The sequence below is a fragment of the Tupaia chinensis genome, unplaced genomic scaffold, assembly GCF_000334495.1.
Source record: "Tupaia chinensis unplaced genomic scaffold, TupChi_1.0 Scaffold000473_1, whole genome shotgun sequence".
Taxonomy (NCBI): domain Eukaryota; kingdom Metazoa; phylum Chordata; class Mammalia; order Scandentia; family Tupaiidae; genus Tupaia; species Tupaia belangeri.
The window spans coordinates 2,339,753-2,362,534 of NW_006159982.1; the positions used below are offsets into that span (position 1 = coordinate 2,339,753).

Sequence of the window (22,782 nt, forward strand, 5' to 3'; positions counted from 1 at the left end):
GTGTGTGGCAGAGACAATGCAACGGGCTCAGTAACATCCACTTTTTCCCTTTCTTCCTGGGAACATGAGATTTTTCAAACCTAGCTCCAGTAGGAGTAGTCACATGACTAGATATGTCTGTATGCTAGAGCGCAGGAAGGATGTACTCTGTATCCCAGTCTGACTCATCAATGTTTACTTGTTCATGCTCTCTCTCCCAGAGGAGGGCTCCATGTGAAGCACCCCAAGATGGGAAGGGCCTGGGGTCCTGAGATGTTGCTTGGAAGGGAACTGCCTGACTCATTTTGGATTGTCATGTGAAAATGAAAAAAAAATTTCTGAGATGACAGATGTTAAATTTTCTCATCACAAAAAAAGTAAATAATAGCATCCATGTGGAAGCACATTGTCATGAAATTTTAGAAGAGCAGGATAAAAAGCACATCTTAAAAGTTTTCATAGGAAAAATAACATGATTACCCACAAAGAGACAGGAATCAAAGTATCAATGAAAGCTTAAAAATGCAGAAATACCTTCAAAATTCTGAGTTGAAATGATTTTTAATCTTGTGTTTTCAAAAAATTTGCCAGAGGGAGCATGTACTTGCCAGAGAGAGGAAGAATAGAAGAAAGCATGCCCTTCCCCCCACTGCAACCTCTCTGGAGCATGGTCAAAGCACAATCCCTTCTCTGTTTTCAACATCCTGTCGGGGTTTTGAGCATGTATACATATGTGCCCAGTATTTTCTAAGCCATCAGGGCTGGAATTTGAATCGTGTACTCAGTCCCATGGGATGCAGCTCCTTTAGCCACTGGGCTATAGGGCTGGTCCTTAACCATGAATTGGATTTCAGTCTAGCTGAATGGTAGAATGCTAATATAATACATCAACTTTTTCAAACCTATATAGGCCTCTATACTCAGGAAGATATTTCTCCAAAAGGAAAACATGGGTTCCAGAACACAGGGAAGGGGTAAAAGAAACTCCTGAGTTGACAACATGGGGAAGAACTGAAAGGATGGTTGTGCAGAAATCCTATAGTGATTCAGTTCATACTGAAGCAGAAGATGGATGTCTCCACTAGTGAAGTCTTCAGGAAACAATATTGAACCTGTAGATTGAATTTTATCTGTAACATATGACTTAATTCAGCATGGAGAACTACAGTCCTTGTCATATTAATTTAATCAATCTTACATATTATCTTATTCATTCATTGCTACAAAGTTCTCGTAGGGGCCTTAAGAATCTTATGAGAGTCACTTCATATCACAAAGTATGTAATGTCCACACAAGGATTGTGCAGTTGCCTCATCACCGAGTGCTCTTCCATTTTCTGTGACCAGGCACTTACGTTTAACAGTCTAAATAGAACGTAGAAGTCATGATGGATTACTACGGAACATGGTAGGGTGTTTGTTTTTTGAATATCCAAGATCCGTTCCTTGAGATAACAGGTTTTTGGAGTCTTAGGTCAAGCTCAAAGCCCACAGACATGACACGACCGTGAAACATCATATAAACACAATGGTGATGTACACACCTATTCCCTTTTGTGACGGACAGAAGCATTCACTCACCTTGCACAGTCTACAGGAATACAATATAAACACAACTAAGTAAATTTGCTGCATTTAAGATCTCTATCAAAGGTAACTGGTGCGGATTGTTACGGTTGGCAGGAGAGCAGGAAGAAGCGGGAATTTCCTTCCGTCTCCATCCACAGTGCTCACAGGCATGAAATGGCCTCATGCAGAGGCCCCAGACGACCTGTGCTGGCTCTCTGAGCACACAGACTTTCCGTCCTGCACTCATCTGGAGTGCTGGGTAAAGCTTCCTGGAGAATAGCTAATCATTATTAATTCCTTTAGAATTCATTGCAATAACATCAATCATAGCGAACTCATTCGGTATTAATATGGATGTAATGTGAAAATGAATAATGCACACAGGAGTTTTTTTATTCCTATTTTAGAAAAATAGTTATGAACAATGTATTTCTCTTTCCATTGTCAAATCAGCGTCTCTGAGAGGTTTTCTATCAATTACCTTCATCATCATTCCAGTTGAAATCTTGTCAGAGCAAACATATTTCAAAGGATTATATCCAACTCCATTACAGCATTTCTGGCTCTTTGGAATAAGTTCAGTCTCACAGCATTTTACTGGCACTGGGTCATTCTTTTTAACATGTGCTTTAGACTCTCCACTGGAAGCTGAGCAGCATATGGTATCTGACATATTCACATAATCCTGCCCACAACAGAACATACCTGCAACAATAAAGTGTTATATATGAATATGAAATAAAAAAAGGGAAGAAAACTGAGGCTGCTATAAAGTTTGGTATAAAAATGTCAGACTCAGGCAGTTGCTGAAATGGTGCAGTACCTAAAGTAGTATTTCCGTACCCAGGTGATTTAAATGTGCACGGAGGGTCCTTCTTACCAAGAGCACCAGACACTAATTAGGAAAAGAACACACAAGAGGAAATGTTCAGAAATCATTTGGCTGGGCCAAACTTCTCCCACGCTCCATAAAAAAAAAAGATCGGATTTCTGTCATGAAAACTACCTGCCCATTTGGTGATGATAACCTCTTGTTACAGAAAGAGGTTAGTTAAGGGCCAGCAGATGGCATGTTGGCTAAGGCGCTAGACTCCTACATGGCTGACGATGGTTCAAGTCTTGGACCTGGAGGCTTGCTTTTTCACTTTTCTTTTGTAAATTCCAGATACAGTGTGTGTGAAAGATTAGAGTCTGAAGAATGACATTTAAAAGAAAAATAGGGAGGCAAAGCATTAATGGGACAAAGAAATGTGGTATTATCTGTTGAATATTTTCTAGTTTTATCAACTGGACTAGGGAGAAATGTTCACCTGTTGAAATATTTACTTGCAAGCTAAATAATGTGATTGAATGTATAAAAGAACATGAAATAAAAAAAAACAAATGTAATTAAATAATTTTAAAAAAAAGAAAGAAAGAGGTTAGTTAAACTATAGGGACTCAGGGAACACTCTAGAAAGTCACTAGGGAGAAAAACTCACTAAAGTACTCTGGGAAAGAAGCCAGACAGGGTGAAAAAGCAGCACCATCCTAGAAATGGAAAGCCTATAGTAGAAACCTTCTAAGTTTTGGTTTGGCTTTGTCTAGAAAACAAGTATTGCTTTTGGCCTAGCTTTGTCTAGTATATACAAGTACTTCCTGGGAAGTCAGCCACAATAGTAACTATTCTTTCACTAGGGCATAGATTTGATGTTCAAAACCATCTGAGCGTGGTTCAGATAGTGGTTCACTGTCTCGGCGCACCAATCAGCCACTAGTTTTAAAGCCACACTCTAGACCTGTCATAGACAAGGGTGACAGGTTGGTGGCAGCAGCAAAAGACCTGGTAGGGAGGATTGCTGATTTCTACATCTCAATGAAAGAAAGACACCTGTTCTTGATATAACAAATAGACTATTTTCTCCTACCAAATTCATTTTAATTGCCTGTGTTCTTCTCATTTAGATATTGCCAGAAAACAGAAATACCAGAAATTTTTGACATCAAAGCATGAATAAATAAATAATACTCGAGAGCCTGATTAAGCTAGACAGTAAGGTGCTCATACTCCATGTCACAGTGCTATCATATTAGAATTTATTAATATATCCAGCTATATAGCAGCACAATGTGATGAATGATTTATTTTAATTAGATTTTTGTTTATTTATTATTAGTCCAGACTGATAACATTAAGCACCTCAAATTCAAAGAGCCCCCGGGTCCTGAATTGTTTAATCTGGTCCTGTACAAACACCTACATTATGCAAGACACTCCTAATAATAGATAAAGGAGTTTTAGGTGCTTTTTGTTTTTTAAATGATTAAAAGTAGCCACTGGTTTGGCACATACCTTAAGAAAGATGTTTAATCACACATGATTCCGAAGAATTCTCTCCCTGATCTTTCTACTTCAAAAACAAATTCCCAGTATTTAAAAAATTTATTTATGATTGATGATATAGACTGATCATAATAGAGTTGGACTTACCATGTTTATGTAAATGTGATAACTCTTCAGAGTAACTGGTGTAACAATAAACTGTTACATTAATAATCTTAGTTGTTTTAATAGTTCCAGAAAACGTTTTCTCAAATAAATACCCATAGCTGGACTGTCATTGCAGTCTGAATCTTGATTATGGTGAGTAATCACAGGAGCATACGGTACATAAATATATATTTATATATACACACACAGACATGTGTGTACACACAGACATAAAATAAAGAGAAATGTCTATAGCTTCCAATTTTTAATTGTTTGGACATTTTTTTCTGCTGCCTTCTGATAAGGCATTTAAATACAACCTTGGATTCTTTACCATTTTTTTCCTCTAGCAGTTTTTTAAAAACAATTCATGTTTCTATTTTTAAAGAGCAATCAAAAATCTGAAAACTGGCCCTTCAGGGAACAAAATAAATTCTCCCTCTTTCCTCCCAAATTACTTCATGGTTTCACTGTGCTTTAAGTATAAAATCAAAATGCAGACATTGACCTAATTCGAAACTCCTAATCAGTCATCTGATCGCTCTGAGGGACTTTTGACAGGTCAACTCTAATTTTGATAATGAACTGTTTTTACACTGGGAAAAAAAAGAGGATGTTTCTTTCACAAAGAGCTTCGTCTTTCTTCTACTGAATTGAAATCTTCAGCCAAGATTTCTCTCACATAACAAGAAGTGACTCCTTTTCTAGTTTCTTTGGTAAACCATTACTTCTTTAATTATTATCAACCTTGTTCCAGTGTGATAAATTGCTAATTACTTAATACCCTAATCAGCGTTCATTCTTTGCACAGATAAACTGTGACAGTGCCATTAATTTAAATAGTAATTTCACTTAATGGCCAGAACGGCACACCAGATTTTTATGCAGCATTTTCTGAAGACTGCATCCATCACTGCAATATTCTGACATAAAGATGTCTGACGTGCACTAACTCACTTAGGGAGAGCAGATGTTGCAGAGCGGAGTTTGGTAGTAATTCCCATAGTGCATCACTTCAGCATGAATGAGCTGCAAATTCGGAGACAGACAATCTTCTGAAACTGCATTGCAATAACTTTTGACCCCTACCTAATTTATCACATGTAGCACTTGACTTTTGAACTTTGACACATAGAATGCACAATTTTAAATATGCCCAAAGAAAAACAAAATAGGTCATGCATTATTGATGGACTGGTCCATTCTTTCAGAGGCTCTTCATTAAATTTGTACAGAGGTGGAGAGTCTCCTTGTACAAGATGCAGATGTTATTAATGTGGTATGCTACACAATGAACTAGTGTATGTTTACTTTTCAGATCAAATAGCATGCATTGTCTTCCTAAACAATATACATCCATTGGTTACATTGGATCCCATGGAGAAAATAGTAAATAAAATGTTTTACTCACAGTTTAATACATCAAACATGTTATTACCCTTTCCTTAGTGACCAGGACTGAAAAGGAAAGAGCCTATAAACATATATTCCTGATGAATTTCTAAATAATTCAATCTGCAAAACCAATATGCTACTGTTCCAAAAGAAGACCAAAAATGATACATCATGCATCAGAGAAGAGAAAATAGTACAGCTGTAAAAAGCAGTCTGGAATATGACATATCACTCTGGCACTCTGGGATTAATCATAGGGACCACATTTTGAGTCAAGAGATTTTATATTTTAGACCTCAAAGGAAGAAAAAAGTTTCTGATAAATCGTTCTTAGGATGAACAAAATTAGTGGCAAAAGAGGAAAGAAAAGAAATTCATGCTTTTCTTCACCAGTAGATGGCGCTATGGCTACCATCACAAAAGAAAGGGTAAAGCAAAAAAAAAAAGGCTTCCCAAACATTGCATCATATTTTGTAGTACTTATGTATTATACTTTTCAAAAAATGTATTACGCTATGTGGCAATCCTGGAAAACTTTCTTTCAATACAACTCTTACACCATGGCTTTCGGTGGCTATATTTCTTAGCAAAGTTCTCAATTTCTATCTTATGTAAAGAGTGGTAGTCATTCATTCTATCAAAGTCAGAGTCCAGGACACAGGAACTCCATGGTCTATTTTGAAACAATTTCAACCCAGAGTTTCATACCAAAGTTTCCATGGACAAAATTTGCAATAGAAGTAAGGCAGGATATTCCAAAGGCTTCTCCTGATCAGTTTTCCATGGCTAACAGAAAACCTTGTCGTTACTGAACGATAGGCTTTACTTTTTATCTCTTAATACTGGGGGCTATCATCAAGTCTACCCAAGATGAATGGCATAAATGATAAAACCATATAAGCAAACACTAAGAAAAAAAATGAGTAATAAAGAGGTTTAAAATATATTCAAAGAAAATGGCTAGGAATACATATCCACTGAAATGACTAGCATGACTTTCATCCCGAGGTACCTGTATAACACTCCTACACAACTCATCTGCCCAGAGAGAGCACTAAAAACATAAACGCTACCCCAGCACTTCTGTTCCAACAGCATCTGTTAATTCACTCCATTTATAAAATACATATTGACAAAGACAACTGAACTGGGACCAGGGAGATTTGATTTGGTGTGAGAAAGTCAATTCAATGTGATTTTGTTAAAGGGCTCCTGCAGGCAAATAAAAGAGTTTAAGTAATAAAGTACATAAAGAGATGTTTTACGAGCCAGCCCGGTCTCGTGGCAGGCACACAATGCCAGGCAGTGAGAGAGGCCAGACGTAGGAATGATATTCTGAGATCCAAACCCTCATGTAGCAGGTCTGGCGTTGTTGGGTTCAGGTGAGAAAAGGCCGTACGGATATTCTGGAAGGTCACTAAGGTCACAGCCTTTAAGGGTGAGGAATGAGCAAAGGCAGAGAAAGGGCAAGCACATGTGGAACCTATTATCAGTGAGACCAGCGGAAAGAACCAGAGAATAAAAGAGTTAGTTCTGCCTTGTGAAAGTATCATTCCTCAGCCTAGTGTGATACGGGGAATTGGTGGAGAGGCTGAACGCCTTGAGAAACTCTAGAGCTCATCTTAATTCATGGGGGTTGAGAAATGTCACAATTTGCTTAAGGTTTGACTAGAGCGGAAGATCATACTGAAGTAAATAATTACAAGATTCTGAAATTTGGGCACACACGCACACATGCCCGGTGTGAATTTAAGCTGTGGGGCAGGGACTGAAATCGCTATGCCATCTGATGGCCCTGAGAAAAATATCTTAATTACTAAAGTCACTACGCAATACATATTTATTGACTGAAGGTTTATGGCAATTGACTAAAGAAAAGAACTACAGGTGAACAAATGCTGAAATGAGATATTTTACTCCCGTTTTTAAACTCTGGCCTGCTATGAAATAGAGGAGTCAATTCTTTAGCTTTCTTCTCATGGTCTGTCTTTAACAGACCTGCTTTTAGCAACTTCATCTAAATGAAGAGGAAGAACTCAACTCAGTCATAAAACAGGATAACAATCTAATTGCTTTGATTTTCTAGTTGCTGTTACTGTACCTTTTAAAAAAAATTTAATAAATTTTGCCATAGGGTATGTGTGCTAGCCAGAGACAGAGAAACAAAGAGTGAGAAATCATCCCCCAGGGAGTTGGCCACATTACAATCCCTTCTCCTCCATTCTCCTCTCTGGCTTTTGGGCAAGCATGCACACATGCCCAATGTGAGCTTTAAACTGCCAGATCTGGGACTTGAACCATGGTCAATTGCATGGGAATCCAGCAATTTAATCATTACACCATCTGCTGGTCCTGATGTTACTATACCTTTAAGTAGGGGTTCTCACATTCTGGTCTTGGGATCCTCTTACATTCTTGTAAATTATTTAAGGACCCCAAATACTTTTGCTTATATGAGTTAAACCTGCTGATATTTTCTGTGTTAAAATTTAAGTCAGAAAATTTTGAAATATGTATTTATTAATTTATTTTAAAATACCAGTAATAAATCTGAAACATGTTAACATATTCATGAGAAAATAAATATATTTTCCAAACTGAAAAAAGTGAGTTGAAAGAGTGACATTGGTTTACATTTTTACAAATCTCTTTAACATATGGTTTGCTAGAAGGGAACTAAATTCTTTTATTTGCTACTACATTGAAACTATTGCAATATTATGTAACTTCTAGAAACTCCACATTACACTCATGAGAAAATGAGAGGTTGAAGGTTATATAATAGGTAAGTATTATCATAAAAATCGTTTGGAATACAGGGATTCTCACAGACCATATAAAAGAGACTTAAAATCCCCAGGAGTTTCTAGGCCTTACTCATTTTTTTTCTTTTTTATTCTTTTTTTTTTTTTAGTTTGTTTAAAAAAATATTCTTTTTAAAAAATTAATTAATTAATTAATTTTAATTTGACCAGAGAGAGACAGACTGGGAGAGAGAGGGAGAGTGAGAAGGCAAATGGTCAGGTCTGGGACTTGAACCGCAATCGGCCATGTGGGAGTCTAGCGCCCTTAACCACCATGCTACTACCTACTGGCTCCCCTCTAGGCCTTACCTTAAGAACTACTAGATACAGAAAAGCACTTATACAGAGTAATAGCATTTTTTAAAAAACATTTTTTAGAGAAATTTTTCACTGTAGATAACATGCGCTCACCCGAGAAACAGAGATAGAGACAGAAAGCGAGAAATCACTGCCCCAGGGGTATGGCTAGGCCACAATCCCTTCTTCTATATTCTCCTCTCAGGATTCTGGGCGCACACACACACACTCGCCTGGTGTGAGTTTTAAGCCACTGAATCTGGGAGTCCAGCGATGTAACCATTACACCATCTGCTGGTCCCTAGAATTTCTTTTCTTCTACCTTTTGCATGCATGGGATGTGCAACCAAGGGCAGATTTTATACCGTTTCTTTCTCTTTTTTCTCCCGGTCATGCATTACGTGTTTGCAACTTGGTGGCTACATTATTGGTCCTGATTATCAGACTTAATGAGCATTGATTTGGTTTGAGTTGGAGAAAGTATCCAATGCTTGTTCAGATATCAGAATACTTACAGGATGAAAGCACAGATTCTACAGCCACTTGTATGGCCTCTGAATTTTTTCTTAGCCATGATGGGAAGAGATTCATAGACACATCTCCCAGCCTCCCTCACATTTAGGTTTCAACACATAATCGACCTCTAGTCGGTGGAAGGGTAAGAAAAATATTTGTACTTGCTATTCCTAGACCTGATTAATAGAAAACCTATGTTATATCCTTATCTATTATGACCTTAGAAACTACCTTCTGAAAATAACAGAACTTCTAATAGCCAGAATAACTGGGAAAGAGAGCTACCCTGCAGATACCACCTCACTATTACTCCACAAGAGAGAAATACACCCCTCTGCATTTGAGCCCTTGTAAATTCTGAGGTTCATTTATAACTGCAGTTAGTGTTACCTGAAGTAATACAGCCACATATTAGCTGTATAATCTTGGGAAATTTTTAAAGTTTTATACTTCTGATTCCTCCTCTGTAAAAGTGAGATAATAATGGTACCTACCCCATAGGGTTGTTGGGAGGATTAAACGTGTGAATGAATACGAAACCTGTAGAACTCAGCTCGGCAGATAGTGAACACACCATGTTATTTACTTGTTGCTATTTGTCTTCTGATCCTGGGTACGTCTTTTAGTTGATACGTATCAACAAAACAACATGGGAATGTAATTTCATTTGACAATACACATCCTAAGATCTTCTAGATGTGTCCCACTAGGTTGAATTTTAAAATGCACAGGTGGGCCAGCCGGTGGTGTGGAAGTTAAGGCACTGGATCCTACGTGGCTAACTGCACAGTTCAAGTCCCAGACTCACTGGCTTAAAAGTAATGCTGGGCACAAGTATGAGAGTGTCCAGGATCCCAAGATGAGAATGGAAGAGAAAGGACTCACCCTTGTGAGTGATTTCTTACTCTTACTCTGTCTCTTTGTCTGTATCTTTCTAGTGAGTGCACATGCCTTATAGCAAAAAAAGAAAAAAAAATAAGAAAAACCAACACAAAAGTACAGGCATCAGCTGCACTTCACTGGTAGCACCACTGCCTGAGAGGCTGGAAGCCATACGGGAGGCTCATGTTTGGTTCCCAGGCCGACCTGAACTTATCAAGCATGGTCGCGCACATCTGCAATTCTAGCTAATTTGGAGGCTGGGTAGGAGGATTGCACCATGGAGAGACTCTGTCAACAATACCTTATCTTGGTCTCTCTCTCTCTCTCCCTTTGTCACAAAGAAAAACAATACTGTACAGGATATTATAGTGTGGATCCAGATGAGTGATGCATAACTTTGTAGACTGGCAAATGGCTTGCACACACATTTTTTACTTTTCTTAGGATAAAATAAGAAACCAGAAATCAATCAATTTTTTGGCTCAAAGATGAGTCTTCCTACTCTGAAAAGATTGAAATATAGTTGTGAATAGACCAATTTAGTACATCTTAACTATTTAAGAGCTTTTACAGTACCATGTCTATTTTTATTAAGGTATAATATTCAGGCACACCAGGGACTGATACTTTTTATTTTTGTTATTGATTTTGGTATTGAAGTGTTCCTTTTAGTAGTTTACATCAGAACTTTTTCTACAGAAGAGATAAAACCTGTATATACGAATGTATATGGTTATAGTTGTAATCATAACTACAAGTAAAAACTATACTAATAAATTACAATAACTGTTATTTGTATCATGGATAATTCTTTGAGAGTATTTAAAAAGAGGTGACAGTATCAGAAGACAGGAGAGCATTCTAGTTCCTCTCTATTCAGAGATTATGATGTCCTGAAATCATCCTCAGAGAGGACAAGAGCCTCACCACCTACTGTTTGCAGGGATGGGTTTACCTTGAAGCTACTGAAGGTGTGATCTTCAAGGGCCTTTGGTTGTGTGAGACTCTTACAAAGAAAACAAGGTAATTTAAATGTATGAAATTTATGAAAGAATGGGGTCAGGAGGTGACATTCTGGTTAAGGTGCTGGACTCCTATGTGGTTGAACATGGTTTGAGTCCCAGACATGGCAGCTTGAAATTCATGCTGGATGCCTGCCTGTGCATGCATGCCCAAAGTCCCCAAAGGGGAATGGAGGAGAGGAGACTGCAGTGTGGTATCTTCCCTCTTTGGGCATGATTTCTCACTTACTGTCTCTCTCTCTCTCCCTGTCTCTCTGGTGAGCACTTGTACCATGTAGTAAAAATCTTCAAAAAAAAAATTATATAAGTATAATGCAGGGACCAACAGATGGCATAGGTTATGTCACTAGACTCCCACTTAGTTAACCATGGTTCGAGTCCTGGACCTGGTGGCTTGAAACTTGTGCTGAGTTCATGAGTGACAGTGCCCAAAATCCCAAGAAAAGAGTGAAGGAGAAGGGATTGCAGCATGGCCATCTCCCCTGGGGGGCTGATTTCTCACTTTCTCTCTCTCTGTCTTTCTGTCTCTCTCTCTCTGGCAAGTGCACATGCCCTATAGCAAAAATCTCTAAAAAAAAAAAAAAAGTATAATGCAATGTGTCATGACCACAATCTCTTGTCCCTTTACCTTGCCTGTTGTCATATGTGCCCTCATACTGATTGAAGTTGGAGTACCATGAGCATTTTTGAAATCCAACTAAAAGAACCTGAATGTGAAATTTATTTATTTACTTAATGATACTGTATGCACACACACATTAGACAGCAAGAGAGACTCTCAACAGAGTCTCGTCACACTGTGATAGCTTTTCCCCAACCCTTGAGCTTCACAGGATCTTGAACACCCAGGCACGTGCCTGTTATATGTTCAGGCCAACCGGGTATCTGAGCCTGTAGTCAGCATGTGGCTTCCAGCCTTGCAAAGGCATTACATTACTGGTGTGCCAATTGGCTGGACCTGGGATGTACTCCATTTGAATTTAGTAACTACATTTCTATAGTTTCAATCATTTCCATAAAAAAATGTCAAGGCTTGAATATTCCATTTTAACTAATTCAGGAAGAAAAAAAATGTGAGAAATGACAGATTCCTAATTTGAGTGCATTTAAGGGAAGCATTAAAGAAAGAGAAAAATCAGATTAGAAGAGTTAATGTAATATGAAACAAAAGCTATAAAAATGAACAATGTAATCATTTAAAATTAGTCTGACATGAAAATGAGATTTGTAACAAAATAAATTTCTTATCATACAAAAAAATAGTGACTATAAAAAGAAAATTGTACATTTAGACTTGAAGCACTATATAGTCAACAAATATTTAAGACAAGTAATTACATTTTAAGACAAGGAAATTTATAATGCCTGTTATCTTAGAAAGCAGAGATTTTGCAAATTTGACAATAATTCTAAATATTTATATAATATTATAATCATGATTTATAAAACTTAGAGTCCCTTTTCTTAACTTTAAGTAATTTAAAAAATCAATTTATATTGAAGAAAGACTAAATTAATTTTTTAAAATAGATACTAACATTGCAAAACTATTGTCATATGAATAGATGATCAAAGATATAATCTAAACACCTCAGGGGGAAAAACATACAGCAATGTCAGAAATAATACAAGTTTGCTATTTTCATCTTTATATTAGTGGAATTTACTAGTTTTTCTTAGTTTGCAATTTTTACAATTTACTTTCTCATTATAAATAAATATTTAATATTTTGTTTTGTTTTCATAATTTAATTTTTTTGAGAGGTTTTTGCTATAGGGCTCATGTGCTCACCAGAGAGACAGAGAAAGGCAGAGAGACAGCAAGCAAGAAATCACCCCTGCAGCGGGGATGGCCATGCGGCAATCCCTTCTCCTCCATTCTCCTCTCGGGATCTTGGGCACGCACGCACACGCGCCCGGCGTGAGTTTTAAGCCTCCGGGTCTGGGATGCGAAGTCTAGTTGGCTACATGGGAGTCTAGTGACATAGCCATTATGCCAACTGCTGGTCCCATGATTTATTTTTTTTTAAAGAATAAGAACATTACAATTTTCCCAATTTTTTCCAATTCCCCCAATTATGAAAGCTTCAAGCTCCCCAAAATCTAGATCTGATTAGCTCTGTGAGCTTGAACGATTTTCTGCCTATGCCTCAGTTTCCTCATTTTTTATAATTGTACCTATTCTATGGTAAAGATGAATTGAAGTAAAACATTGGGCACAGTGCTTTTTAGATAATAAGTATTAATTCACTGATAGATTTTTGTTAATATTAGCGTCAGCTGCATAAATACAGACACACGAGGGAGTAAAAAAGTGATTATACAATACTGCTATAATAATTTTATGCACCATCTTTATTTGTTAGGAAATATTTAGTTTATCCAGAATTAATGTGTTTATGGGTGGGATCATTTTGTGTGTGTGTGTGTGTGCGTGTGTGTGTATGTGTGTGTGTGAATGTGATCGTTTTCAAGAAGAATTTTGATGTGATTTTATGAAATACATTAGATACTCATAAAAATGACAGCCTGCATTTTTATTGGTAATATAGCATGCTCCTAAAGGTTACCTTATGTGTAATTAATGTGCGCTTTATTTACTTATTTTATCCTAGGGCACAGTTCTACCCCTCTCTGCTTCTCAGAGACTCTGTCTTACCTGGGATGTGACGGTACACCACACCTTCTTCTTCTCCACCACAGCACTCCAAATCCTTGCTCACAATCTGTCCCCCACAGCACTGCTGGCTGTGGCTGTCATGAAGTTCCCCAGCACAGCAGATCTGGTTTCCTGAGGTGGAGAAGGGTATTCTGCCACAGCAGGAGTCGCCAATGCCAGTGGACACCCGGTTCTGCGGTTCATCGGGACAGCACACTTCACCTGTCAGTTCAGAGCAGTAACAGTCATTGCACGAGCTTATAAACATGCTGACTCCCAACTAAGTGTTACCACCATTATCTTACAGATGCCGACTGACCGAGGAAATGACTAGAAAAAACAGCATCATGCTGGAGTTGCCAACTCTTAGTACAATGCCAACATTTTTGTGTGTAACAGATGTACAAATGTCTGTCTGCTCATGTATATGTGTGTACACACACAACACACACACACACACACCAATATAGAGGTAAATCTAGGCTGCCTAATTTCCTCTCTAATAAATGAGCATATTATGTCTGTTAACACTGATTATGGATCATTACAGAAAAAAACAAATGTGTAGGAGTACTTTTTTTTTCAGTCAATTTTTGTTTAAAGTGGGGTGAATTCAGAAATCAAATACTGATAAATGTATATAGCCCACGATTATAATATCCTTAAGCAAACTACATGTATTTAACTAAACAAAATACTTCCAAAGGGTAGAACAATTAAATGAAAGAGGTAAAAATGCTAAATTTGTTAGCATACTAATAGTTTCCTGGGCTGTGAAGACACTGAATTTCACTAGTATAATTACATTCACATTCACCTTCACAAGATATTCTGGGAAACGTGGGATAAGAATAAGCTAGTCTTTTGCCTAGTGCCTTAAGATAAAACAATAGAAACATTCCAAATATCTTTTTTTCTTTTTCTTTTTTTTTAAAGAGGTTTTCGCTATAGAGCACGTGTGCTCAACAGAAAGACAGAGAGAGACAGAGAGACAGAAAGTGAGAAATCACCCCCCAGGGGGAATGGCCACACCGCAATCCCTTCTCCTCCATTTTCTTCTCGGGATCTTGGGCATGCATGCACACACGCCAGGTGTGAGTTTAAGTCTCTGGGTCTGGGACTCGAACCGCAGTCAACTCCATGGGAATTCAGTGACATAGTCATTACGACAACTGCTTGTCCCGAAACATTCTAAGTATCAACAGTCTTTTTTCTCTTTCTCTCCTTCTCTTTCCTTTTCCTTCCCTCCTTTCCTCTCTTCCTTTCTTCCTTCCTTCTTCCCTCACTCTCTTTCTTTAAAGATATCTTAGGAAGGACAAATACGGACTCAATGGGTCTAAAATCCAAACTTCACCTCTCTTCTGTATCTCATGACCCAGATCCGGGTAACTTCTCTTCTGGATCCCCAAACCTTGACTTCCTCCTGTGCTTGCCCTATTCTTTTTTGTACCACCAATAGATACTCTTCTTATTCCCCTACTGCTCTTCTTAACCATATTTTCCTTACTGGACAGTAACTCTTTATTATATTTTGAAAGGTATTGTGAGTATGATGACCAAGCTGGTAGATCTTGTAGCTTTAAACCATAGTTCAGGGCTATTGTTTGAATATGGCCCCAGAAAAATTCACGTGTTGAAAACTCAAATGCCATTGATGGTATTAAGAAGATGGGAAGTTAATTCCATTATGGAATTAATACATGAAGGTTTGGTTTTTGTTTGTTTGTTTGCTTGTTTGGTTGGTTTGGTTTTTGCCACTTGCTAGAGAGACTGTGAGAGGGAAAGTGAGAAATTTCCCTTCAGAGGGGATGGTGATGGCCATGCTGCAATCCCTTCTTCACCATTCTCCTCCTGGGAGTTTGGGTATGCGTGTGCATATGCCTGGTGTGATTTTCAAGCTGCTCAGTCCAGGACTCAAACCACAGTTGGTCATGTGGGAGCTCAGCACCTTAACCACTATACCACCCACTAACTAGCCCCAAGAGATGGGGCTTTTGGGAGGGCATTTTAGGATTAGATAAAGTCACTAGGATGTCCCCCACCATGAGTGAATTCTGGTGGTTTTTATAAGAGGGAGAAAGACCAGAGCAAGACCAGAAGAAAGATACAAAGAGACAGACAGACATGCAAGCTCTGAAGTGCTCACCGAGTGATGTTCGTCTCTACTTCAGAACTCTGATGAGTCCTCACCAAAAAAAGACCCTTGCCTTAGACTTTCAAAACCATGAGCTAAATAAACCTCTATTCTTTACAAATTACCCAGTGTGTGGTATTCAGTTAGGAACAGAAAAATGGATTAAAGAACCAGATAATATTTCTATAATTGAATTAATGAACTTCTCAAGATTTTTTTTCATTTTTTAAAAATTTGTCAGAGAGCTCCTGAATTCATCAGATAGAGACAGAAATACAGAGAAAGGGGGAGAGAGAAAAGCTTTCCTAATGGGGTATGGTCACACCACAATCCTTTTCTCCCCATTTTTCCAATTTGTTGAGATTTTGGACAAGCACATGCATACACCTAGCATGTTTTCAAATCACTGTGTTCAGGGTTTTAAACATGCAATCAACCATGTGGAATCCAACTCCTGTAACCACTGGGTTACTGGGCCAGCCCAGACTTGTCCAGCTTTTTTAGGAAAATAAAATACAAGCTCACTGAAGAATTTAGGGTTGCCTTCAGAATTCATAGTCCTGGACTTCTTGTCCTATAATAAGTACTTTTAAGTAGTTTATCTGGTGAGGCCTAAATATCTTAAAACTTCATTTAAAAAGGCAAGATGAATTGCTTATCAAAATGATATCAAAACTTTAGGACAATATTTAATATGGGTAAATACAGAAAGTATAATAGAATAATATAAGAATTCTAAGCAACTATTTCTAAAGTCTTTCCTGTCCGGAATCATTGGTTGAAAATACATCCCACTAGATGAAATGTGCAAATTACTAGAAACACACAGCCTACCTAGATTGAACCAAGAAGAAACAGGAAAACACAAACAAAAACAAAACAAAACAAAAAAACCAGATCTGTAAGAGTTCATCAATAATAAAATTTAAAAAAATCTGTCAACACAACCAAAAAACCCTAGTTCCGATTATTTATTTATTTATTTATTTTTTTGGAGAGATTTTCACTGTAGGGCGCGTGTGCTCGCCAGACAGACAGAGAGAGACATAGAGACAGAAAAGGGAGAAATTACCCACCAGAGGGGATGCCATGCCGCAATCCCTTCTGCTCCATTCGCCTCTCGGGATTTTGGGCATGCATGCACACACACCTGGCATGAGTTTTAAGCTGCTGGGTCCAGGACTCGAACTGCAGTCAACTACATGGGAGTCCAGCAACAAAACTGTTATGCCATCTGCTGGTTCCAAGGCCTGGTTGAGATTATTTCACTGTGAATTCTACCAAACATTTTCGAGAACTGATAGCAATTCTTAAAAAATTGAGGAAGAGGGAAAACTTCCTCAGTTTATGAGGCCAGCATTATCCTGGTATCAAAACAAAAGACTTTATAAGGAAGGAAAACCAATATTCCTTACGAATAGTGATGCAAAAATCCTCAATGAAATACTAGAGAACTGAATTCAGCAGCTCTTTAAAAAGATTAAACAATATAAGAAGTGAGATTTATTCCTAGAATGCAAGAATAGGTCAACATACGAAAATCAATCAATGTAACATACCATATTAACAGAATAAAAGGGAGGAACACAGGGTTAACTCAGTAGATACAGGAACATCACTTGATAAAAATTCAATCCTTTTCATGATGAAAATACTCAACAAAATTAAGTATAGAAGAAAACTACCTCAAGAAAATAAAGGGCATATTTGAAAAATCACTGTTAACATAGCACTCAATAGCAAGAGCCTGAAAGCTTTTCCTCTAAGATCAGGAATAAGACAAAAATGCTGACTTTCATCACATCTACTTAACATAACCTTGGAAATTATAGCTATAGCAATTAGGTAAGAGAAAGAAATGAGAAGCTCCCAAATTGAAAAGTAAAAGATATATTCTCAGACAATATGATCTCATATATAGAACACATAAAGATTCTATAAGAAACCTCTTAGAACTAATAAATAAATTCAGCAAATTCACAGGATAGAAAATGAACGCAGAAAAATAAAGCATATTTCTATACATATTTCTATACACTGAGAATAATAATTTGAAAAGTAAATTAAGAAACAATTTCATTTACAATAGCACACACACACACACACACACACACACACACACACAATGAGCTGAACCAAGGAGATAAAAGTCTTTTATAATGAAAACTACATAATGTTTCTTATAGAAATTAAAGAAGACACAAATAATGTATATGGTGATGTCTTAGACTTGGATAATATGCACTGTATTCATGCTGGGGAAAACTATGATGTACACCACAAAAGTGCAGGCATTAAGTGTAAATAAAAAATAAATTAATTAATTAAGAAAAAAAAAGAAAAACATTCTGTGTTCACAGACTGGAAGATTTAATGCTGTTAAGAGCTCAATACTGGGCCAGCCGATGGAGTAACATTTAAATAACTGGACTCCCATGACAAGGCTGTCCACAGTTCAAGTTCCAGACCTGGTAACTTGAAAATCTGGGGACGTGTGCTTGCATGCTCAAGATCTTAGAAGGAGAATGGAAGAAAGAGATTGCAGCATGGCCATCCCCTCTGTGGGGTGATTTCTCACCTTTCCTCTCACTGTCTCTGTCTCTTCTCTGGTGAGCACATGCACCCTAAAGCAAAAATCTCTTTAAAAAAATATTGGTACTACCCCAAATTGGCTACAGAGTGCATGCAATGTCAATAATATCCCAAATTGGCTACAGAGCACATGAAATCACTATTATAATCTCAATGCAGGACCAGCAGATGGCATAATGGTTATGTCGCTGGATCCCCACATAGTCAACTGCGGTTCAAGTCCTGGACCTGGCAGCTTAAAACTCATGCTGGGTGCACATGCATGCATGCTTGAATTCCTAAGAGAAGAATAGAAAAGAAGGAATTGTGACATGGCCATCTTTCCTGGGAGTAATTTTTCACTTTCTATCTCTTTCTGTCTCCCCAAAGAGTGCATGTGTCCTATAGTGAAAATTTCTCCTCACCTCCCCCAAAAAAAGAAGATCTCAAAAATTTTTATAGAAATAGAAAAATCCATCCTAAATTCATTTGGGAATCTCAAGGGACCCAAACAGCCAAAGCAATTTTGAAAAAGAACAAAGGTAAGGGCTCTCACTTTTGATTTAAAAACTTACTACAAAGCTACAGTAATCAAATCAATGCGGTACTGGTACAAAGACAGACATATAAAGCAATGGACTAAAATAGAAAGTCTAGAAATAAACCTGCAGTTATCTGTAGGGTCCAAAAAGTTCATGAAAAAATGTATATTGTAAAAAAACCTTGTAAGAATTATTATTATTTTTTTTTGGGGGGGGAGAGGTTTTTGCTATAGGGTGCATGCGCTCACCAGAGAGACAGAGAGACAGAAAGCGAGAAATCACTACCCGGGGGGATGGCCATGCCACAATCCCTTCTCCTCCATTCTCCTTTTGGGCACACACTCACACGCGCCTGGCGTGAGTTTAAGCCACTGGGTTTGTGACTTGAACTGCGGTCGGCTACATGGGAGTCCAGCAACAGGGCCATTACACCAACTACTGGTCCTGAATTTAAAATTTTTTATAGCAAAATAAATTTATACTTTGATTCTGTTTTTCCAGAAACTTTTTGAAGGACCCTATATAGTTAGATGATTTTAAGTACGGATGCCAAAACTGCTCATTGGAGTGTCGAAGAAGTGACTATCCACATGGAAAAGAATGAAGTTGAACCCTTCCTTTACATTATATATAAAAATTAATTCAGGGGTCAGCAGGTGACATGGTGGTTAAGGACTCTGGACTCCCACATGGGCGATTGTGGTTTGAGTCCCAGACCAGGTGGCGTGCTTTCCCACTTTCTTTCTCTCTCTCTCTCACTCTGGTCAAGGTAAAATAAATAAATAAATAAATAAATAAATAAAATAAAATAAAATAATTCTTTAAAAATAAATTTGGAACAGAGCAAAAATTGAAACATAAAATAAAAAAAAACTTAAAGGAAAATATAGAGGGAATGTTTCATGGAATTGAATTTGACAATGATTTTTGGATATGATCCTAAAAGCAAAGTAAAATATAAATTCATCAAAGTGCAACAAGAGTATTATAAATAGAGTGAAAGTAACCCATGGGAGAAAACATTTGAAAATCATAAGGAGTTAATATCCAGGATGTATAAAGAACTCCTACATCCTCAACCGCATGAAAACAACAATCCTATTAAAAACAGAAAAAGGACTCAGGTAGACATTTTGCCAAAGGAGATATTCGGATGCCAATAAGCACATAAAAAGATGTTCAATGCTTCTCATTAGTGAAATACAAATCAAACCCACAATAAGTTACCACTTCATGCCCATTAGGGTAGCTATTATCAAAAACTTGAGAAAATAACAAGTGTTAGCAAAGATAGAGAGATACTGTAACCTTTATGCATTGCTGTTGGGAATATAAAATGGTACGGCTAATGAGGAATACAGAAAACAAATAAACAAAAAACTAGATAGAATTGTCACATGACCTAGTGATTCCACTTCTGTTTATGAAGCTAAAAGGACTGAAAGAAAGGACTTGAACAGATAACTGGTAATGTTCATAATAGCATTACAATAACCAAATGTAGAAATCACTCAAGTGTCTATCAACAGATAAACAAAATGTACTATACACACACATGCACACACACACAGGAACACACATAAGGAATATTATTCAGCTTTAAGAAGAAATGAAATCCTGGGGCCAGCAGGTGGCATGGTGGCTAAGACACTATACTCCCACATTGCTGACTACAGTTTGAGTCCTGTACCCAGTAGTTTCAAAGTCATGCCAGGCACATGTGGGTGTGTGACCAAAATCTTAAGAAAAGAAGAAAGAGAAGGAATTGTGGTGTGGCCATCTCCTTTGGGAGGTGATTTCTCATTTTCCCTCTCTCTGTATCTTTCTGTCTCTTTCCTCTTTGGCAAGCACATGCATTCTATGAGAAAAACCTAAAAATAAAATAAAATCCTAATATATCCTACAGTGTGGATAGACCTTAACAACATTATGCTACATGAAAGAAACCAGTGATGAAAGGACAAATGATTCCAAATACCTAGGTTTTTAGAGCAGTTAAATTTATAAAGACAGAAAATAGAATGGTGGGTGTCAGGAGTTGAAGAAAAGAAGGAATAGGGAGTTGGTGTTTGATGGGTGAAGAGTTTCAGTTTGAGACATAAAGCAGTTCTGGAGATGAATAGTGGTGGTGGTTGCACAACAATGTGACTATATATATATATATATATATATTTTTTTTTTTTTTTTTGAAGAGGTTTTTTGCTATAGGGCGCATGCGCTCACCAAAAAAGACAGACAGAAACAGAGAGTCGGAAAGCGAGAAATCACCCCCTGGGGGGGATGGCCACGCCGCAATCCCTTCCCCTCCATTATCCTCTTGGGATCTTGGGCACGCACGCACATGCACCCAGCATGAGTTTAAGCCACCGAGTCAGGGACTCGAACCACAGTAGACTACACAGGAGTCCAGTGATGTAGCCATTATGCTAACTGCTGGTCCCTTAATGTGACTGTACTTAATGCCACTTAACTACCACCTAAAAATAGTCGAAATGGTATGAGGGGACTGCAGAAAGTATGTGGAAAAGTAGAATCAAAATGAGTTTATTTAGGCGCAAAAACATTTTGAAATTCTTGTAGGTTTTTTAAATAATATACATTTTTTCATGAGCCCCTTGAAGACTCTTTCATAAATTTTGTTATGTAGATTTCTCCATCCACACATACACACTCATTAATATGGGAAAAATAAATTCATGCCTGATTTCAGAGACTGGTAGTCTACCACCTTCCAGAAATATTCTAGTTTCAGTAGGAGGTGAAGAAAATTCCAATCACAATCTCCCCAATATCAGAATATGGGACAGTAATTCTTCCTCTTCTTTAAGTCACAAGAGCTGTTGAACACTTGAAAAATTCTTTGGCTCAGACAAAAGAGCCAAAAAGAAAATCAGCCCAGATGAATAGCTTTTCAGATGAAGCAGTTAGATAAAGCCAAGAACAAGAGCACGTGTATGTCTGGTCTACACAGAGCCAGCCGTCAATATTGGAAGGAAAAGGGATGCTGGAAGAATACTTGCTCTGCCCTTGCTGGAAAGATAGAATCAAAAGAGGAAAAGAATAACTTATGACAGAAAAATAAACCTCTGTAAAAGGTTTCCCAAAATTGCCTTTGACACAAATGAGAGAAATTTGTATGTCATTGTATAAAGGAAGGTTTTGTAACCAGTTGATACTGGGTGTATTGGATATTCTCTCTTATAAACCTTACTACCTTTTCATGATCTCATCATAGAAACAAACCAAATGTCCTAGTGGTAGACATTTCAATGCCACTCAGACTCTGCCTTTGTATTTCTTTGCTCTGTTTTGAATCAACACGCTTTCTGTTTGGTGAATCCACTCCTATGCATCTGGAGTCTTGAAATCAGAACATCTCTGCCCTAAAGCAAGCCATAAAACCTACCAGGATCACTCTCTCTTTTCTCCCTTGAAAACTATATTCCAGAGGGATCCTGCCCCATTCCTGGGAGAGAGGAAAAAGTGCTATACAGACAGGTCTTGCTGGGTTTCTTCTTCAATCTATGACCATTAGATAATACCCTCTTTGTCCAACCATATTTCTACATGGCGATTCATTTTTCATCAGACCTAAGAATAAAAAGGTATAGTAGTTTCCCTTGAGTCTTTGTGTCTTCATTTCTGAAGACTCCTATGTTAAAACAATGATCAAGAAAACCAAAATAGAAAACAACCATAACTTCCATTAAATTTGTTTTACTTTTCTCTTGTTAAGTTGTCCTTCATTTTATGAAAGTGGGTTTTGACTCTTATGATGGGTAAGAAAATATATTTTTCCACCCTACAGTGATGATCCAAAGTATTACCTAAAATAAAGAGTCTAGCTTCTGCCTAAGATATTTTTGCTTTTTTTTTAAAATAAAGACTTTCATTGTAATTTGAATGGAGATATATTTGCTTTCTTTTTGTTATACCAATATA

At 37.5% G+C, this 22,782-nt stretch overlaps 1 protein-coding gene across 1 annotated transcript in view; it reads right to left on the minus strand.

Moving 5' to 3' along the window:
- Nucleotides 1-22,782, minus strand: part of USH2A (usherin) — an 819,384-nt gene that overhangs the window by 185,348 nt on the left and 611,254 nt on the right. Inside the window, exons 49-50 of the mRNA XM_006155854.1 lie at nucleotides 13,594-13,815; nucleotides 2,030-2,253 (exon numbers count right to left, since the gene is read on the minus strand). Coding sequence (XP_006155916.1) covers nucleotides 2,030-2,253; nucleotides 13,594-13,815 — 446 coding nt within the window. The remainder of the gene's footprint in view (nucleotides 1-2,029; nucleotides 2,254-13,593; nucleotides 13,816-22,782) is intronic.